Source organism: Chiloscyllium plagiosum, unplaced genomic scaffold (assembly GCF_037043375.1).
Source record: "Chiloscyllium plagiosum isolate Xiang-an unplaced genomic scaffold, Cpla_swu_hap1 HiC_scaffold_1, whole genome shotgun sequence".
Taxonomy (NCBI): domain Eukaryota; kingdom Metazoa; phylum Chordata; class Chondrichthyes; order Orectolobiformes; family Hemiscylliidae; genus Chiloscyllium; species Chiloscyllium plagiosum.
In genome coordinates this window covers 134,948,157-134,969,524 of record NW_028270139.1, presented here as the reverse complement: position 1 = coordinate 134,969,524, position 21,368 = coordinate 134,948,157, and the positions used below count along the sequence as shown (strand labels likewise).

At 41.3% G+C, this 21,368-nt stretch overlaps 1 protein-coding gene across 2 annotated transcripts in view; it reads right to left on the bottom strand.

Annotated features, from left to right (window-relative positions):
- pstpip2 (proline-serine-threonine phosphatase interacting protein 2) overlaps positions 1-21,368 on the bottom strand; it is a 135,016-nt gene that overhangs the window by 63,460 nt on the left and 50,188 nt on the right. For both annotated transcript variants that reach the window (XM_043713091.2, XM_043713006.2), the window contains exons 4-5: positions 15,489-15,523; positions 6,648-6,754 (exon numbers count right to left, since the gene is read on the bottom strand). In XM_043713091.2, the coding sequence (XP_043569026.2) occupies positions 6,648-6,754; positions 15,489-15,523 (142 nt within the window). The remainder of the gene's footprint in view (positions 1-6,647; positions 6,755-15,488; positions 15,524-21,368) is intronic.

Here is a 21,368-nt window from a genome sequence, read left to right as displayed (position 1 = left end):
AATGTATATCTCTAAGTAAATATAGCTGTGTGCAAACAATGACTCCAGCTTTATCCTTCACAAGCTGACTTTCTAGAATGGAGCACAGTGCAAACAACAGAGTATTCATGTCCCAGTCCATTGAGATCTAAATCAATCATAAAGAACAGTTTGTTTCATTACTCAGATAAAAATGTTAAAAAAAACTGCAGAAAAAAAAATTAACTCCAGAAGGTGTCTAACACAAGCTTGGGAAACACAAATGTGTCACTTTTTCAAAAGGTTTAAAATATAAAAAAAATTTAAAGTTAGAAAAGGATACAAAATGCCTTTAGATATTTTTGTAACAATATAGCTAATTTCATAACTCAATCTTTAAAAACAAAACTTTTATTTGGAATAGAGGTTTATCGATGTATATTGTTGGAAACGTCTGGTTTTGGGGAGTTGGTAAACTGGCCTAATGTGACTTCATTTCAAAGGGTAACCTGTGTTTAATTAATAGGATCAGAGTTAGAAGTGAGAAAACAGTAAACAATAGATTGCCCCTTTCAGATTTCTTGACGGAAATAGAATGTTTATATTTGTCTTCACAAAACATTTAAAGTATCCATTTGGTTTGCCAAAAAAAACTGAAGTTTGCAAATAGAAGATGATTAGTTTAAATCCTTAACCGAGCCATCTCATTAGTGTCGTGTTGCCATGAGGATAGATTATAAAAAGGTTTTTTTTGGTTGGTTTTTACCTATGTGATTTCTCGCAGAAACAGACAGTTGCAGTCTGGGAGCAGCTTTGAGATAAGTAGAGGGAAAAATCTGCACTATTAATGCAAAGTACTGTCAGAAACCCAGATGGCTTTCTGGTTTTGTAATCACAAAACAAGCCAAAAACAAGGACCAAGCTTGAGCTGAAGTGTCCACTATTGTGCTTTAGAAAAGTTAGAGAACATTTGGATGATAACAGAAGGACCCCAAGAAATACCATACCTCAGAGAATATCGGAGCACTGAGAAAAATCAAAAAGTGAACTCCTGAGAGCTGTGGCACACATTTGCTTGTTCCCAGAAAAAAAGATAAAAGAACCTTCAAATCCTGTGCAGGTGAATTCAGGTGAAAATAACAAAAGAATAGTAGGATGTGTCCCATTGAGATTTCTGGGCTTAAAGTATAATTGTTTGTGAAATATATTGTTAATAGGAATGCCTTATTTAGCTCTTGCCTAGTAGAGATGTTTCCCTGGCCCATCAAACCACATGGCATAACTCCTTTTATTAACAACTGAGTGTTTGAATTTATTTTTAAAAGTTTAGAATGGAACTTAAACATTGCTTGGTAAAGAAAGAAGTTGAAGTTTCTGTGTTGCATTCATCAAAACTAACAGGGTAAGAAACAGGCTTGAACAAAGGGAGACGGTTTATGTAGCATGAGAAAAGGGTGCTGATTGGTGGGCCCATCGTTGGAGATTCAACAAGTTGCACGTCAATATCAATTCTCATAGCAGGCAGCCTGATTCTGATTGGTCTGGTGGTTGCTGAGTAATGGTAGCAAAGATTGACTGTTTCAGTAACGATTTTTTTTGTTTGAGAAAGGTGCAATGTGCAAATTCCTTTAGGTTACATAAAACAGGATGCTGTGTATTTATGTTATGTAGCTTCTAGTATGTGTAAATGCATCACACTGTGAGCTTGACTGATAAATTTAAATCATTTTCTTTAAATTAGCATAATCTAAATTATTTAATGAATGATTTTCAACTACAGAATTGCTTTTAACGATGAAGAAACATTCCTTCAGCTTGTAAGCACATATTGTTTGAACACAATCAGCATGTTGCCTACTGTGAATCACCAATGGGACTTGGGAAGCTAGTTGTCTCACATTATCACTGTGCAGGAAATCTGAGAGTAATTTCACTAACAGAATGCTGCTGTCAATCAAAAGACATTTAGCTTACCACACAAATGAGTATTGTGGTATAAGAGTTTCAATGTTGGTGTGATGCAATATATGTAGCCATATATCCCATTGGCTGGTGGACCATATAAAAGGACTGTTCCCACTGACCATTTGCATCTAGCAGCATGTCAATTCATCTCAACCAGCCCATGCTTACAAGCCTCAGAAAAGTATATGTGCACCATTAGAAATTATTCTGCTATTGGAAATCATTAAATAATCCAGCATGTAGTAATAGTCATACCAAAAACCAATTTAAGACCATTAATTGGGCTTGTAGTGTGATGTATTTGCATGTGCTAAAAGCTACACATAAATAAACATGACTGGGTTTTATGCAGCAAAAGGAATTTGTGTATTACATTGCACGTTTTTACAAAACAGGGGTCATCTTTGCTGCATTCCATGACAGCAATCTAACCAATCAGAATCTAGCTGCCTGTTCTGTGAATTAGACTGACAGTTAATTGTTCCTGCTGCAAGTCCATGTCAATGATGACCTAGCCAATCAACATCTGGTATTCATTCTGAAAAATAATGTTGTCGTTCACTCAAGCCTGTTTGTTGTATACTAGTTCTGATGAGGGCAACATGAAAAGCTACAAAAAACTACAAAGTATTATGTAGGTGCAGGCTTGGAGGGCCGAAGGGTCTGTTCCTGAACAGTAATGTTCTTTGTTCTCTTTGTTGTTCTTGTCTCCTTTTAGTAATGTTTAAGTTATTGAGTTTCAGTGAGATCTTAACTGTAGATGAAGTTAATGATAGGTAAAGCAAGATATGGATAGATGGATGAGATAGAAACGTAGAAACAAGAAGACATCATTGGGTATATTGGTCAAGTGGAGTAGGACTATTCATAATGGGTAGAGAATTTAGATGATATGTATTTAATAAATCCACTTCACTTTTGTAAATTTAACCTTTTTAAAAAATCAGAGCCTTTTGGAAGATGGAAACACAGTCTGCAATTTCCAAGCTGTCCGAACAGTTAGAATGTTTCTTTTCCTTTTTCCAGCACGACCCTACTTCATGTCAAAGGAATAGGACAAAGAATATGGAACAAATGCTGGCAAATGGGACTAGATTTGTGGGTGGGACGGTGGCTCAGTGGTTAGCACTGCAGCCTCACAATGCTAGTGACCCAGGTTTGATTCCCACCTTGGCGGACTGTCTGTGTGGTGTTTGCACATTCGCCCATGTCTGCGTAGGTTTCCTCTGGGTTCTCCCATTTCTTCCCACAATCCAAACGATGTGCAGATCAGGTGAATTGGCCATGCAAAATTGCCCATAGTGTTAGGGGCAAATGTAGAGGAATGGGTCTGGGTGGGTTATTCTTCAGAGGGTCGGTGTGGACTTGTTGGGCCATGTTTCCATGCTGTATGACTCTATAACAGATTGCCTCATCTATGTATATCTACAATTCTCTCTCCCTATTATATTAAGTACATTTCTCTACAAAATTCAGTTTGAAATCAGGAGTTGAGAACCAAAGTGAAAATTTTAAAAAGGGTGGCAGTAAAGAGCCAGAGCAGTTATTAGCTCAAGGACGGAGTAAAGTTTCAAAATCTGCCCAAATGCAGTGTCACATTTTACCCACAACAACATAAAAAAGTCCAACTGAAAATAAACAGCCTTAGCATGATAAAAGTAAAATTTGCAAAAAGACCACTGCTTGCTGCATGTCTACAAACAGATTGTAATTTACTGCCAATGCACTATCCACAATATTGAGAGATCAGGGGTGGTTCGCACTCAATATAATTTCTCACTTGAGAGAACAATATCAAATTGAAATAAAATGAAATACATAAGTGAAATAAACATGTGCAATATGATGTCCCCATTAATGCACAGATCTATAATTAAATATTGGAACAATGGTGGAAACTAAATGAGTAACCAGACCGCACACTTGATTATGGTCTTGATGTGTTTCCTCTTTCCAATCAGAAGCTAGCAATAATGTCTAACTTCCTTATTTGATTATGCAAACAGAATGAGTTGTTTTATTTAAAAAAAAATCCTGTTCTGATTTTGTTTAGAATATTTTGTTCCAAACCAACATATTTCACTGAGATGCTGTTGCACGCATCTAGTTCATGTTAACAATAGTGGAAGCAGTGGAATGAAAGCAGTAAATGATTACTTAATTACTGAAACAGAGCAAGGCCATTCAACTTTTCCATGCATTTTCAGCATTTGTTTAGAGAGTAGAAAAAAAAATCCAGAACAGAGATTGCATTTCCCACGGCTAATTCCCCAGCCTTCACACCCCCGGACACTATTGGCAATTTAAATTGGTCAATCCACCTACCCAGCATATCTTTGGACTGTGGGAGGAAAGCGGAGCACCCAAAAGGAATCCCACGCAGTCACAGGGAGAACCTACAAACTCTACAGTTGCCCAAGGCTGGAATAGAATCATGGGTCCCTAGCACTGTGAGATGGCAGTGCTAACCACTGAGCCACTGTGCCATCTGAACGGGCAGACAAGTGACAGGTAGAATCAAATACAGAGTGAGGCATCTGTGAGATAACCCATCCCTATTTGCCCTTGAGAAGGTAGTGGTGAGCTGCCTTCTTCAATCGTTGCAGTCCACTTGCTGTGGGCTGGTAAGGAAGGAATTCCAGGATTTTGACCCCAACGATTGAAGGAACGGTGGTGTATTTCCAAGTCAGGGTGGTGAGTGGCTTGGAGGGGAACTTGCAGGTGGTGGTGTGCCCAAGCACCTGCTGCTCTTGTCCTTCTAAGTGGAAGTGGTCATGGGTTTGGAAAGTGCTGTCTAAGGATCTTTGGTGAATTTCTGCAGTGCATCTTGTAGATAGTACACACTGCTGCTAGTGAGCACCAGTGGGAGAGGGATTGAATGTTTGTAGAAGTGGTGTCAATCAAGCGGGTTGCTTTGTCCTGGATGGTGTCAAGCTTCTTGTGTTGTCAGAGCTGCACCCATCCTGGCAAATGGGGAGTATTCCATCACACTCCTGATTTGTGCCTTGCAAATCATGGATAGACTTTGCGGTGTCAGGAGGTGAGTTACTTGCCGCAGTATCCCTAATCTCTGACCTGCTCTTGTAGCCATTCTGTTTAGGTGGTGAGAACAGTTGAGTTTCTGGTCAATGGTAATCCCAAGGAGGTTGGCAGTGGGGGAATTCAGTGAATGGTAATACCATTGAGTGTCAAGGGACAGTGGTTAGAGTGTCACTTCTTGGTAATGGTCATTGTCTGGCATGTGTGGCACAAATCTTGCTTGCCACTTGAGGACCCAAACCTGGACATTGTCCAGATTGTGTTGCATTTGAGCACGGAGTGCTTCTGTATTGGAGCAGTTGTGAATGGTGCTGAACACTGTGCAGTTATCGGCAAACATCCTCACTTCAGACCTTATGACAGGGAAGGCCATTGATGAAGCAGCTGAAGATTGTTGGGCCGAGGGACCCTGAGGGACTCTTGCAGAGTTGTCCTGGAGCTGAAATTAATTTGGAATTAAGAGTCGATTGATGACCATGAAACCATTGTCAGTTGTCAGAAAAACCCATCCGGTTCACTAATGTCCTTTAGAGAAGGAAACCTGCCATCCTTGCCTGGTCTGGCCTACATGTGACTCTAGAGTCACAGCAATGTGATCGACTCTGAACTGCCCTCTGCTCAATTGTATCAATTGCTAGAAAGCCTGACTGCTTTCAGTGAATAGCCAGACTGGTGAAAACTAAACTAAACCAAAGAAAAGCTGAGCTGGAAGTACTGACCGCTCCCCTTTCATTGTACAAGTATTTTTTTAAACTTGAAAATCTTTTGCCTGAGGCAGTATCTGTTAGCTTTGATCAAATTTACCCTAAAACCCTTCCAACCCTACATTCCAAATGTAGTTCACCTGTCAGTAGCTGCTCCCAGTCTATGTTTGCAAGATCCTGTCTAATGATCTTGAAATTGGTTTACCCCAGTTGAGGCATTTAACCTTTGCACCAACCAGATACCCTATTTGAAGACCCTTGGAGGATATCCTGCCTTATTACTACAGTGACAGTTTCCTTTATCAATAATGCAATGCCCATCCCCCCAGTATGCCTGAATCTTTGATACACTGGAATGTTCAGCTGCCAATCATGTCCATCCTTCAACCATGTCCCAATGATTGCAACACTATCATATTTTTACATGCTGATCAACACTCCAAGTTCATCCACCACACCAGTCAACCTCCTCGCATGAAAAAAAAGATATAATTTAGTTTCCAGTCCTCCTGTGTGCCTCACCTTATCCATGTCTTCTTCACCCACTGGACTGCCTAAGTATTTCTCCTATATCGGATTGCAATTTTGCTCCCAACTTTACATCCACTGTGCCCCATTCCCCCATCAAATTAATTTAAAAATCCCCAACAAGCATGAGAAAATCAGGAGTGAGACTAATTAATAGCCCTTTAAAGTAGCACACAGGCAAGTTGGCTCAGTACCTTTTTGTACTGTATGTGTCTCTTATTTCTGATTCAATAGCAGTGCAAGTGGAGCTTCTGTCTGATTCCCAATCCCTGCTTCACCAGGTCTGAAACACCCTGTTGGTGAGTTTGCATTTCAGCCATGATAAATGCAAAGCAAAGTATTAACATCATGTCTCTTTCTAGCGTTCTGTATTACAGGATAAATAAGAGGTGAAAAGTAGGGAACAAACAAAACAATGATCATAATTTTACACAAAATGCATGAGCAGAGCACCTTTTTCCTTTGATCTTTTTGCTTTTCCCGGAATTCCTCTAATTTTTTAACTTCTTCCCGTAAACTGCCAGCCAGCTGGATGTGCAACAGTCCCACATTCTCCATCTCTGGAAGGAATGAAGTAATTGCAGAATTAATACTCCCATAAACATTAATAATAACATTAATGCTTGTGTAGCATTCCCCAGTGTTTCTGCTGTTATTGGTTGAGGATCAAGTAGAAATCAATGCTTGTGACAGATAGCAACGTGTTTGTACATTAAGGTTTTGTGAATAGTTAGTGTAGTGATTGTAACGAGGTCAGCCAGATGGACTTCATAGAATATGGGTTCCCTGATTGGGGCTGTTAATCTGGTCCAATCAAGGAGTCCTGGCTGACGGATAAGACCAGGAGTATCAGACATTCAATTGAGTCTGACAGCTGGCTTTGCTGGAGCTGGATCAGTGTCAAGGCCTCTCCACATGTAAATAAAGGATGACTTGGTGATGGGATACTGCCCTATTTGGGGCTAGTTCAGTGGTGTCAAAGGAAAAAAACATGCTCCTGAAGAAATTCACTCACAACAGTCATCTTTGAATTGGGGTATGCATTTCTGGCATCATGCCATTACTTGGGAAGCTTGACTCATTCGATCCCTGCTTTCGAAGCAGGTCCAGGTTATGGAAAGGATGCATTATTTTTCCGGGCCAATGTCATTGGGGCAGATGAAAAGCAACAAGTAATACTCCTGATAGCTTGAAGACCCACAGGAGCCCACCTTTTCCTGAGACACCAGATACTCAACCCTTTCAAAGGTTGATGGATTTAGTGAAGGAATATTACAACCTCAATTCTGAGATGCTATCTGTTTTATTCAGCAATTCAAGGACTAGGAGAATCTTAACTCAGTTAAGATGACTGGCAGAGGCATGTGACTTTGGTTTAACCCTTAATGAGATGCAGAGACACCTTTGGTATATGGGATTAATGATGTAACCATGCAAAAACGCCTACTAGCTGCATCCAACTGGACTTCAAACTGACACTACAACTGGCTTTATCAGTGGAAAATGTAGCAAGTGGAGTATATGAGTTGCAGGGTATTTTGTTGGAACTGGGCACCCTCGCCAATCTGACTGAGCTTGGGGAACACCATGTTGGTGAAAGTAATTGCATAGCCTCACTCAGGATATATCCTAAACAGAGGGACTCTAGGTCAACCCAAAGCAAAACCCCAAAACAAAGGCAAGCCTCAGTCAAATAGTTAAAAGTGTTTTCAGGATCTGGTCCAGCAAGCCCTGGTGGTTGTGATCAGTATACAGACTCAAGACAGCAAAAGACCTAGATTAAGTAAGAGAACTCATGGGCTGATAACCAGGAGAGTGCACACCCTGGAAAGTTCACCTACAGCTGGTTTAGAACAGTTAAATTGCTTAGCAACAGCCAAATCAGAACCAATCAAAATCAACACCTGGTTAAATGGTTACCCACTTCTATGGTGGTCAATACCAGCACAGCTATCTCAGTGATCCCAGAACCAGACTTTAACAAAATTTGCTCTGGATTCCAACCCTTGAGTTTGTGCAAGGCCTTGGTTAGAGTACCTTTACAGGTTAGGGGCACAACTTTGCTTCCGGTCTCGTACGTGAAGCAGCTGGTTCAATTAGCACTGAAAGGGTAAAAAGGGCCCAGCCCAAGCTTGATGGGGTTAGATTAGTTGAAAAAGATTCATCTTGATTGGCTCAATATTTTTCGATTAGGAAATGTCCACCTGAGTGAAGTCCTAATTAAATACCCTTACGTTTTTCAGAAAAATCTAGGGATTATCAAATGAGCTAAGGCCACCTTGCATGTTGACCAGGAAGCAATTCCACGATTCTGCAAAGTCTGCCCAGTGCCATTTGCCTCAAGGGCAAAAGTAGAGACAGGATCAAAAAGCTGGAAAGTGAAAGAATCATTAAACCTGTCCAATTGCAGAATGGGCAGTACCAGTCATTTTGATTGTGAAGCCCGATGGGTCAGTTCACCTTTTGTGGGGATTTTAAACAAATGGTAAACTGTTTCTTGCAGTTGAATAAATGCCCAATCCTTCACTTAGAGGATTTATGTATAAAGCTGGCAGGGAGTTGTGCTTCACAAAGCTGGACATGAGCCAAGCGTACTTACAATTGCCATTGGATGAGGATTCCCAGAAGTAAGTTACAATTAATACTTGTAAGGGTTTGTACCAGTAAGGAAGACTGCCATTTGAGGTATCATTAGCCTGGGCAATTTTTCAGCAGATGATGGATAATATTTTATAAGGTCTACCCTATTTATTTAAATGAAGTGCTAATAACCAGGAAGACCAATAAGGAGCATTAGAGAACTTGGACATAGTCATTAGATGTTTCTCCCAGGTGGGTGCACACCTTTGAAGGGAAAAGTGTGCTTTCCAAGCATCCCAAGTAACTTGTGTGTACTACAAAGTCAACAAGACTGGGTTACACCTATTGAAAGATAAAGTGAGGACCATATCTCCCATGTCAGTACTGGAGTTTAGGCCTTTCCTTTGGTTGGTGAATTATTACAGAAAGTTCAGACATAACCTAGCCTCCGACCTCACACCTTTGTATTAACTCTTAAAAAAGGGTCGGCCTTGGAAACAGTCATGTAGCCAAGCCATAACATCCAGGGAACTAAAGGAACAGCTGTCATTCTCTAGTGTATTGGCACACTGTGATCCCAAGCGAGATCTGGTGTTGACATGTAATGCCTGCCTGTATGACATCGAGATAGTATTACTAACTCATAGTTGACCCAATGTGAAGAATGCTCAATGGCGTATGCATCCAAGACTTTGGCTAATGCAGAACGCTAATACGCCCAGATACAGAAGGAAGGTTTTGCAGTCATATTCGGAGTCAGGAAGTTTGAGCAATAGCTTTACAGATATAAATTATATTAATAGCAAACCACAACCCTCTGCTGCATTCACTTAAAGTGGACAAGCTGCCCATAGATTCAGGCCGAATTCAGTGGTAGGCTGTAATGTTAAGTACATATAATTATAAATTGGGACACCATCTGGGAGGCTAAATAGCAAATGCAGATGCATTGAGCTGCCTCACACTGGCAGATACGCCACCAGTGATACTGCCACTGAAACAGTCTGTGATACTTTCAGGTTTTCTGGACATACTCCGTCACAGCTGACAATATCAAACTTTGGACCTGACATAACCGAAACAAAAGGGCTATCACAATCAGAACTCAAACCTCTTTTTGGACCCAGAGAGACAAGCTCACAAAGAGGACAGCATATTATTACAGGGTTGAGAAAGTGAGGACTGCAGATGCTGGAGATCAGAGTTGAGTGTGTGATGCTGGAAAAGCACAGCAGGTCAGGCAGCATCCGAGGAGCAGGAGAATCGATGTTTCAGTAATAGGTCCTTCATCAGGAATGGCTCTCGACTATTATTATAAGGTGAAGAATGATTGTCCTGAGCAAAGGTCACCACCAGATCGCAGCTGAATGCCACCAGAGTCATCCAGGGGTTTACAAAATGAAGATGTTGGCAGGACATTATGTCTGGTGGCCATGATTGGATGTAGACATTGCCATATTGGTGTGCCAGTGCCGGAGTGCAAACGAGGACAAAAATTACTGCCAGCAGATACCCCCACATTCATGGGAATGGACGAGTAAACCCTGGACTCAGTTACATGTCAACGATGTAAATCCTTTCATAGACGAAGCCAACTCAAAGTGGCTGGATATACATAACGATCATTCATCAAACATGGGGATGACAATAGGAAACCTGCACACACATTTTTTACAATACATGGAATCCTGCAAGTGTTGGTCGCAGATAACAGACCATCATTTACCAGTAGAGAATCTGTGTAAAGTTGAACATATAAAGACAGCTCATACCATTCATTATTCAATGATCTGGCAGAAAGAGCAATCCAAACTTTGAAGGCAGACTTGAAGAAACAGCCTACATCTTCACTAGAAACCAAACTGTCCTAGTTCCTATTTGAGTATAGGACCACCCCTCATGCAACTAGAGGGATAGCTCCAGCAGAGTTGTTGATACGGAGAAGACTCTGCACCAGGTTAAAACTGATTTTTCTCAACCCTGGGGTTGAGGGTGAAACAGCATCAGGAATGGCAATGTTAAGTGAAAGAGGCAGTTTACTTCAGGGGATGAAGTTTGGTGTAGGAACCACTGGAATGCCCTGCATGGGTAAGAGGCATGGTTAATGCAAGGGTAGGTCCAGTGACATTGAAATTTAGGTAGACACGATGGTTCTGAACAGGTCCGTGGACCATATGTTCTGGAACCTGTGAGTTCTTCTATTCCATCATTGAAGTTACCTTAGAATCTGAGAAGGACACAGCAGCTATCATTGCCTCAACTCAGAGCTGGGACGATGTAGTGATTGTAACGAGGTCAGCCAGGTGGACCTCATAGAATATGGGTTCCCTGATTGTGGCTGTTAATCTGGTCCAAACAGGGAGTCAAACAGGCTGACAGATAAGAACATGAGTGCCAGAAGTTCTAAGGGAGCTGGATCAGTGTCAAGTACTCTCCACATGTAAATAAAGGTTGGCTTGGTGACCGGATACCAGCCTCTGTGGAGTTATTTCAGTAAGCGTGTGTCAATTTTAAGTCTCGCTATGGACAGAATGTAGATGAGGAAGACCGTGTTAACAAAGCTGAAGTAACTTGCTGATTTGGGTCATATTCTGCGCTGACAGGGACACCACATTTGACCTGAGCGGTGATCAACGGCTCGTAATGTTCGTGTGGCTGGGTCTGTAAATAAATGTGGTTGGGCGATGACAGAGATGGTGATCCTGTAACTACTTAGCAAACAACGAGGAGAATAGACAACTTAGCATTTCAGTGACCGAGTTTCCAGGCAAGCCACTATAACTTGTCTTTACTCTTTGTAGATCAAATTGCTCTGTTGTGTGTTCCCAAATCTTACTTCAGGTTTCCAATGGATCTCATTTTTCTTTGGACCACAACACCTCATCCAGAGCTAGGAAGCAGATGAAACAAAAGCCAGATCTTATAAGCAGACAACCTTTGGGACCCAAAGACACTACATTGTATAAAACAAATAAAATAATACTCTGGGCAGGTAAACCTGATTGAGTTTTTTAAAGAAGTAACAAAGAGGATTGATTAGGGCACAGGGGTAGACCTGATCTATATGGACTTCAGTAAGGCATTCAACAAGGTTCCCCATGGGAAACTGGTTAGCAAGGTTAGATCTCATGGAATACAGGGAGAACTAGCCATTTGGATACAGAACTGGCTCAAAAGGTAGAAGACAGAGGGTGTGGTGGAGGGTTGTTTTTCAGACTGGAGGCCTGTGACCAGTGGAGTGCCAAAAGAATCGGTGCTGGGTTCCACTGCTTTTCGTCATTTATATAAATGATTTTGATGCGAGCATAAGAGGTATAGTTAGTAAGTTTGCAGATGACACCAAAATTGGAGGTGTAGTGGACAGCGAAGAAAGCTACCTCTTACGATGGGATCTTGATCAGATGGGCCAATGGGCTGAGGAGTGGCAGATGGAGTTTAATTTAGAGATGAATCCTTTAAAGCAGAGGTTTTTTTTACGAGCCCATTTGAGCATCATAGAATCCCTACAGCCCAACAAGTCCACATTGACCCTCCAAAGACTAACCCACTCAGACCCATTCCCCTACCCTATTATCCTATATTTATCCCTGACTAATGTACCTAACCTACACATCCCTGAACACTGGGCAATTTAGCATGGCCAATTCATTAAACCTGCACATTTTTGGATTGTGGGGGGAAACCGGAGCACCCGGAGGAAACCCATGCAGACATGGGGAGAATGTGAAAACTTCACACAGACAGTCGCCAGTGTCGAACCCGGGTCCCTGGAACTGTGAGGTAACAGTGCTATCCACTGAGCCACCGTGCGACCCTATGGCCCCAATCTCTATGGAAATACAATCTCATGGTTCTATAAAAAAAGTTACAATGCACTCAACACATCTGCAAATGTATGTGTCAAAGCTCTAAACCCAATGTTCCGAAATGAAGTTTCTCCACTTTTTGAATTGCCTCTCTAAGAGTTGGTCAGCACTCACTAGACAGTAAGTGCACTTTGTTAGACTCATGCACAGGAAGACCAAATTTCCCTTAGCCCTGGACTCTGGTATTTCACTGTCTGTAGCCAAGGTGCTGCACAATCTTTGTTTACCTACCTATCTTTCTATGATATCATGGCCTTACCTTAGCATGAGATTGTCCCCATCATTCGAAATTCGAGTGACAACAACAATATGGATGTTCCATTTGCAATGTCTAATTTGTGAAAATGCTTTGCCCTTGATGCTGAGCATCCAATGGCACAATTCAGAAGTAAATTCCTAAGAGTGGCATTCCTTAGTTGCTCAGACATACAAGAAAAAGTCCCCAAAAGACTGCCACTGTCAGGGGGTACTTGTACTTCTATGAGCAAGCACTGAATCCTGACATTTCAAAAGCTCCCAAATAGCTCTACTAGTTGAGAAGGGCTCTAAAATAGTTACAGCACAGGAGGAGGTATTCAATCTAGACACACAACACAAAAGCAAGGAAGTTTTACTAAACGTCAATAAAGCACTGGTGGGGCCCAGCTGGAGTACTAAAGTGAATTCTGACCACTACACAGACATAATGATAATATCACTGAATTCGTCCTCCAGACCTTCAGGCTACTGTTCTCAGAGCATGGGTTTGATTCCCACAACTGCAGATGGTGAAGCTCGAATTCAATAAAAAGTTTATCTAATGACAAACGCTATTAATTGTTTAAAAAAAAACACTGTTCACTCATGTCCTCTAGGAAGGTAATCTGCCATCCACATCTGCTCTGGCCTAAATGTGACCCAGACCAACATCAATGTGTGGTTGACTCTTAACTGCCCTCTGAACAATTAGGGATGGACAATAAATACTGGCCTAACCAGAGATGCCCAAATACCATGAACAAATTAAAATACATCATGATCAAAGCTTGCAAAACGGTGTTTACTGAAATGTTCAGACTTCAGTTACATGGGAGAGAATTGGAAAACACTAGAGTTTATCCTCTTTCAAGTAGAGAAGTACAAGGCAAAATTCAGTCAATTCAAATTTTGAAGAATGTTAAGCGAGGAAATAAGAAGAAACCAGATCCAATGGCAGAAGTGTCAGTATCGAAAGAATCCAGCTAGATGGAAGACAACTGGCAAAAATACCCAAAGGTAACATGAGGGAACCCAAAATCTTAACGGATCTACCTGAAAACTGATTGATTAATAGCTTTCAGAAGGGAATTGGCCAAATACCTGGAAAGGAAACGTTTGCGGGACAATGGGGAAAATACTGTAGAATAACTAATGGAGGCTCTTTCAAACGGCTGTTGCAGGGATGATAGACTGAATGGTCTCCTCCTGTACAGTACCATTGGATGGTTACTTGGTGCTGTTTTACATTCACACTCGTTTAGTTTGGATTGTAGGAGAACAGCTTCTGCACTGGAGATAAATCAGAGATCGACACTTTCATTCAACTATCCAAATCAAAATGAGAGAGAAATAAAGAGACTGCAAGGAAATAATGCAAGAGGCTAGAGGTAGATAGAGCGAGAGTCCCACTGAAATCGCAAAACAGACGTGGGCTATTTTGACCAACTCATTGATGTTGGAGTTCCTCCTCCACACAACATATTTGTGAGCGTGCCAACTTGGGTTGGATGTAATCCTGGAAATTTCCACTCTTTAATCATAGATTAGATCAATTAGTTAAACATTGACAAAGTCTCTGCTTCAAAGCCAATGACAGTATATTCTACTAGTTCTTACTCTTCCACACTGGATTTAGCTTCCAAGGCCGGCAAACAGAAATTGGCTGTGTTTGCCTGTGGAATGTATCTGCACCTTGTTAATGAGTGGGAGACATGTTCTTCATCCAACAAAGAATACAGGGTGGGGGTTGGAGCTGGATTCAGCCATCAAGCACAGGGATGGGGAGGGAGGCAGTGTAGTGGGAGCACTTCTACAGGGCAGCATGTGATGCTACTGCACCCAGGGAGGGTCTCTAGCCCTGACTGAAGGATTAGCTCCCAGTCTGTTGCTGGGTCCCCACCTTTTGGCATGTAAACTAGACCCTGCTAGTGCTGGAACCTTTTAAAACTGGACTTAAATAAGGTCATTAAGGACTCTGATATGTTAGCTGCCATGAGAAGTGGGTAGCCTAGATGCACCCAATCTTACTATTACAAAAGTGATCCAGTTTTTGAACAGAGCTGAGGCACTGGCAAAATGGCAGGTGGGGGATTCAGTCCCAGTCCCAGTCCCCTCTTTAGTGATACAGATGCCTCTTTGTCAAACAGTTCTTCCTGTTCGCTGCCCTAAACCAATTGTATTCAATCTCATTTGGGCTGAATAGCCTCCTTAAACTCCATAATAATTCTGTGATCCTAATCCCATCCACTGATTACACGCTCCTCACCTCAAGAGGCCTCCACCATCACCCTTTTCTATTTACTCAAAACATTACGGTGTTAAAAGAAGCCCCATCTAAATCACTAGCTCACAAAATTAGCACTAATTTTCCTTTTTTTAAAAAAAAGATGTAGTTCCTCATAGCACTGTGTCAGCACAGCAGTCTTTCCATTATCTCATTATAGTTGAACAAATGAATACACTGGAAGGAAACCAGCACATTACACAACAACTTGAGAATCCAGACTAATCCAAATGTAAATCCAAACATGCAGCTTCAAGTGACATTAAAAGATGACTGGGACAGGTTCATGAGCTTATCATTCACATCCCAGAAAAGATAAATACTTACGTTGTTTGAAGACATCAAAAGCTCTCTTCAATGTACTAGAGAGGGAGGAAAAAGAGAGAGAAGACAGAGGTGAATAACTAGAATTACAAGATATGATGGATCATTGACAATCACTGAAATAGCTGATTAAATCTGCATTCCTTACAAGTTTCAAATGTCGTCTTCCATCTGTAAAATGTGATTATCTGATTAACTATTAAATTTCCTTTCCAGCAGTGAGGGATATTAATGGTTGTACCCCATAGTAGGAGTACTCTTGAAATACTCTAACCCTGTTCACGTTTACAGTAGCTGTACACTTCAGATCGTACCTGGTGTTTAAAATGTTTTCCCCATGTGTTAATGGGGCTGAGAAAGTGGCAGGCAGAACCACTTCAGAAAATATCACAGATCAACCAAATAATGTGTAGTTCTGAGGAAGGGTCACCAGACCTGAAACATTAACTCTGATTTCTCTTCATAGGTGCCGCCAGACCTGCTGAGCTTTTCCAGCAACGTCTGTTTTTGTTTCAAATAATGTGCAATTGGGTCAAATGTAAGCTAGAGGTTGTGGCCAGCAACTAAACAGGGAAGCAATAAAATGAAAACAACAAATGGTGGATGTTAGAGATTGGAAATAACAACAAAGTGCTAGAGAAACCCAGTCTCTAGTTCTGAAGACGTCAGATCGAACTTGAAACATTAACGCCATCTCTCCACTGATGTGGCCAACAGTATACGTTTTATTTCGTAAGGAATTGAATCTGCTTCATATACACAATCATCTTTAACTCCACAGATTACAATACTTATGGAGTTTGATGTGGAGGAGCTGGTGTTGGACAAAGCTGTTGTGCCACCACCTGATGATGGAGCGGCATTCCAAAAGCTAGTGCTTCGAAATAAACCTGTTGGACTATAACCTGGCACTGTGTGATTTTTAACTATGGAGTTTGAGTTTCACAACTCACGATTTGAAGTCATGACCGTCGCATTACTGGTACTTAATATCAATGAGCCTGAAAGGTAGCAATACAGCAAGGTATTTGGCTCTTGTGGTGTAGGGTAGTGTCTGTATTTCTGAGCCAGGGGGCCCAGGTTCAAATACCACGTGTATACAGACTGAATAAGAAAATATCTAAAGCAAGAAGTTACACCAGAATCTTGTCAGACAGTCATTATATCCACCGAGCAAACTTAGTGGCTGCATTTAATCACAGTGTCACCTACACAACCTTAGTTCACATTATGTGGTTGACGCCTTATGCCATCTGAAGTCCAGCAGGACACTCAGTTGTACAATCACACATCAATCAACCAAATTACAATTGCTTCTTAGCATTCACAAATTTGCAAATGTCAACATGTTCAGAAGAAAAACAGAGTAGGGGAAGCTATGAAGTGTGACAAATACTTTAATCTGACCACAACGAGTAGGAAACTATTAACTAAAATAAACTGGAGGTATTCAAATAATGTAGAGGCAGCTATGAATTGCTTCTACCACACAGTATACCTGTTACTGGATCATAATTGGAGAGCTTGGTCATACAGAAGTTTAATCATATAAGAGCATAACATATTGGTGCAGAAATAGACCATTCAGCGAGATCATGGCCAATCCAATAATTAACTCTATTTTTCCACCTTTCCCTCATAATCTTTGAGTCACTGACTATAAATCAGTCCCTTTCAGCCTGAATATACTTAATAATGTAGCCTTGACTGCAGTCTGTGGTAAAGAATTCTACAGATTCACCATCCTCTAAGAAGAAATTCTTCAGCTCTGTCCTAACTGGGTGTCTCCTTACTCTGACATTATGTACTCTACTCCTAGACTGTCCCACTGGGAAACAACTTTTCAGCATTTACAATGTCAAACCCTTAAGAATCATATGTTTCAACAAAGTCACCTCTCTTCTAAATGCCAATGAGTACAGACCCAACTAACAATCTCAGAAACTTACTCTCCTCACAAAACATTCCCTTCTACATCCAGAACCAACCTAACAAAACAGGTCAGGACAGGTGACGGAGGTGACAGTGGGGGAACACTTTCGGACTAGTGACCATAGTTCTATTAATTTTAAAAGAGTTATGGAAAGGGACAAAACTGGCCCACAGGTTCAGGTTCTAAATTGGGGCAAGGTGAATTTTGATGGAATTAGACAGGAGCTTGAAGGGGTTGCTTGGAGTGGTTTGTTTGCAAAGGGACCTCCAGCAAGTGGAAGGTCTTGAAAAGTGAGAGAGCTAGAGTTCAAGGTCTGTGTGTTCCTGTGAGAGTGAAAGGCAAGGTTGACAGGAATAGGGAATCCTGGTTGTCAACAGATATTGAGGCTTGACCAGAACAATAACAACAACAAAAAAGGTATGGTTCAGGTACAAGCAGTTGGGATCCAGGGAATCCCTGGACATATATAGAGGATACAGGAGTTTACTGAAGGAGGAAATCAAGAGGGCAAAAAGGGGTAATGAGATAGTCTTGTCTGAGAAGATTAGGGTGAATCCAAAGAGGTTCTGTAAGTATATTAAAGGAAAAAGAATAACTAGAGAGAGAATAGGATCCCTCAAGGACCAAAGTGGACAAGTTTGTGTAGAACCACTGGTGATGGGAGAGGTCCTCAATGAATATTTCTCCTGTATTTACTATGGGGGAAGACAAGAAGACTTGGGAACTTGGGGAAGTTAGTGGTCATATCTTGGGGACAGTCCATATCACAGTAGAGCAGGTCTTAGATGTCTTAGAACGCATGAAGGTGGATAAATCTCCTGGTCCCAACTCAACATATCCAACAGCACTAAGAGACTAGTGAAGAAATTGCGGGGGGCCCTAGTTGATATTTTTGCATCACAGTTAGCCACCGGTGAGGTCCCAGAAAACTGGAGGGTAGCGAACATTGTGCCCTTATTCATGAAGGGTTGCAAAGAAAAACCTAGGGACTATAGTCCAGTAAGCCTAACATCTGTGATTGGTAGGTTACTTAAGAAGATTCTGAGAGATAAGATATATATGCATTTGGAAAGACATGTTTGATTAGGAACAGTCAGCATGGCTTTGTGCATAGGAAATCATGCCTCACAAATTTGTTAGAATTCTTTGATAAAGTGACCAGGAATGTTGACGAAGGCAGAGCAGTAGACATAGTCTACATGGATTTCAGTAAGGCCTTTGATAAGATTCCACATGGTGGACTGCTCTGAAAGGTTAGATTGCATGGAATCCAGGGGAAATGGCAAATTGGATACACAATTGGCTTGATGGTAGGAAGCAGAGGGTAATAGTGGAAGGATGCTTGTCGGACTGGAGGCCTGTGACTAGTGGAGTGCCTCAGTGGTCGTTGCTGGGCCCATTGCTGTTTGTTATCTATATCAATGATTTGGATGAGAATGTTCAAGGCATAATTAGTAAGATAACATGCAGATAACACTAAAATAGATGGATCGTGGACAGTGAGGAAGGTTCTCATAAACTGCAGCAGAGCTTTGATCAGCTGGGGAAATGGGCTGAGAAATGGCAAAAGGAGTTTAATACAGATATGTGCAAGTTGGATTTTGGAAAGTCAAAGCAAGGTAGGAGTTTCATGGTGAATGGTAGGGCCTGAAGGAGTATAGTGGAACAGAGGGACCTTGGAGTTCAGGTTCACAGTTCTCTGAAAGTGAAGTCACAGGTAGACAGGGCAGTGAAGAGGGTTTTTGGCACACTGGCTTTCATTAGTCAGGATGCTGAGTATAGAAGTTAGGAAGTTATGTTGCAGTTATTCAGAACGTTTGTGAAGCCGCATTTGGAGTATTGTGTTCAGTTTTGGTCACATTGCCATAGGAAGGATGTTATTAAACTGGAAGGAGTGCTGAAGAAATTTACAAGGATGTTGACAGGACTCAAGGGTCTGAATTACGAGGAGAGGTTGGACAAGATGGACTTTTTTTCTTTAGAGAACAGGAGACTGAGGGGGGAATCTTATACAAGTGAATAAGATCATGAGAGGCATGGATAGGGTGAATGCACTCAGTCTTTTTCCCAGGGTTGGGGAATCAAGGACTAGAGGGCATCAGTTTAATGTTAGAGGGGAAAGAATAAAAGGGAACCTGAGAGACAACTTTTTTTTTTACACAGAGGGTGGTACTAATGTAGAATGAGCTGCCAGCAGAAGTAGTGAGGTGGATACGTTAACAACATTTAAAAGGCATTTGGACAAATACACAGACAGGGAATATTTAAAAGGATATGGGCCAAGTGCAGGGAATTGGGGAAGTGTGGGCCAGAGGGCCTATCGCACTGCTGTAGGACTCTATGACCTTATGAATCTTCTGTGAACTTCACAGTATTCTAAGTACCATCTTTGTGTAGTTTTAGCAAGACTTCCCTATTTTTTTACTCCATTCCTTTTCAAATAAAGGTCAACACTTTATTGCCTTCTCTTATTATCTGCTGACTGAAATCTAGCTTTCCATGATTCGTGCATAAAGACTCCCAAATACCTCTATTTTGTAACTTTCTGCAATCTTTCCCCATTTAAATAACATTTAGCTCCCCTAACAAAAATAGAAATTGCTGGAAAAGCTCAGCAGGTCAGACAGCAGCTGTGGAGAGAAATCAGAGTGAACATTTCAGGTCCAGCAACCCTTCCTCGGCTCCCATCAGTGATTGTTGTTGCACCACCCAGTTTTGAAAATCTCACCATTCAGATAATAATTCACCTTCCTGTGTTTGTTTCCAAAGTATTCTGCTAGTCCCTGCATATCACTCAGAAAATGACCCTTTCTTTAGAGCCATAGAGTTGTACAGCATGCAAACAGACCCTTCAGTCCAACTCATCCATACCAACCAGACATCCTACATAAATCTAGTCCCATTTGCCAGCATTTGGCCCATATCCCTCCAAACCCTTCCTTTTCATACACACATCCAGGTGCCTTTTAAATGTTGTAATTTTACCAGCCTCCACCACTTCCTCTGGCAGCTCATTCCATACATGCACTGCCCTCTGATTGAGAAAGTTGCCTCTTAGGTCATTTTTAAAGCTTTCCCCTCTCACCTTAAACCTATACTCTCTAGTTTTGGACTTCCCCACCCTGGGGAAAAGTCCTTGTCTATTCACCCTATCCATGCCCCTCACAATTTTATAAACTTGTATAAACACTCAGACTCCAATACTCCAGGGAAAACAGCCCCAGCCTATTTAACCTCTCCCTGTAGCTCAACCTCTCCAATCCTGGCAACATTCTTGTAATTCTTTTCTGAACTCTTTCAAGTTTCACAACATTCTTCCGATAGCAGGAGACAAATTTCCTGTCTGCCAATCTGTTCTCTATTTAGATCAGTATTACCTCCTTTTCATTTTAAGGAGAAGTTACATTATCTACACTCCACACTGTAGGAGCTGTTCCAGAATCTAGAGAATCTTGGAAAGTGGCCACAAATGCATCCACTAGGGCCACCTCCTTGAGTACTCTGAAATGTAGTAGATTCTCAGAACCTGGGTATTTATCGATCTTTAAGTTCAGCAATTTCCCTAACACCATTTCTCTACTAATACCGATTTCCTTCAGTTCCTCCTATTCACTATAACCGGAGTCTCGCAACATTTTTTGAAGGTTATTTGTGTCCTCCTTTGTGAAAACAGAACCAAAATGTGTAGTTAATTGGTCTGCCATTTCTAATGTCCCCATTATAACTTCTTTTTGTAAATATAAAGGACCTACATTTGTCTTAACCAAAATCTTTCCTCTTCACACTTCAGTGCTTATAATCAGTTCACATCTTCCACACAAACTTACTTTTGTACTGTATTTTCCCTTTCTCAATCAATGCTTTTTTCCTTCATTACTGAATTCCAAACTGCTTTTACTCCTCGGCTCTGCGGTTTTTCTGGCCAATATTTATGCCCCATCCTTGAATCT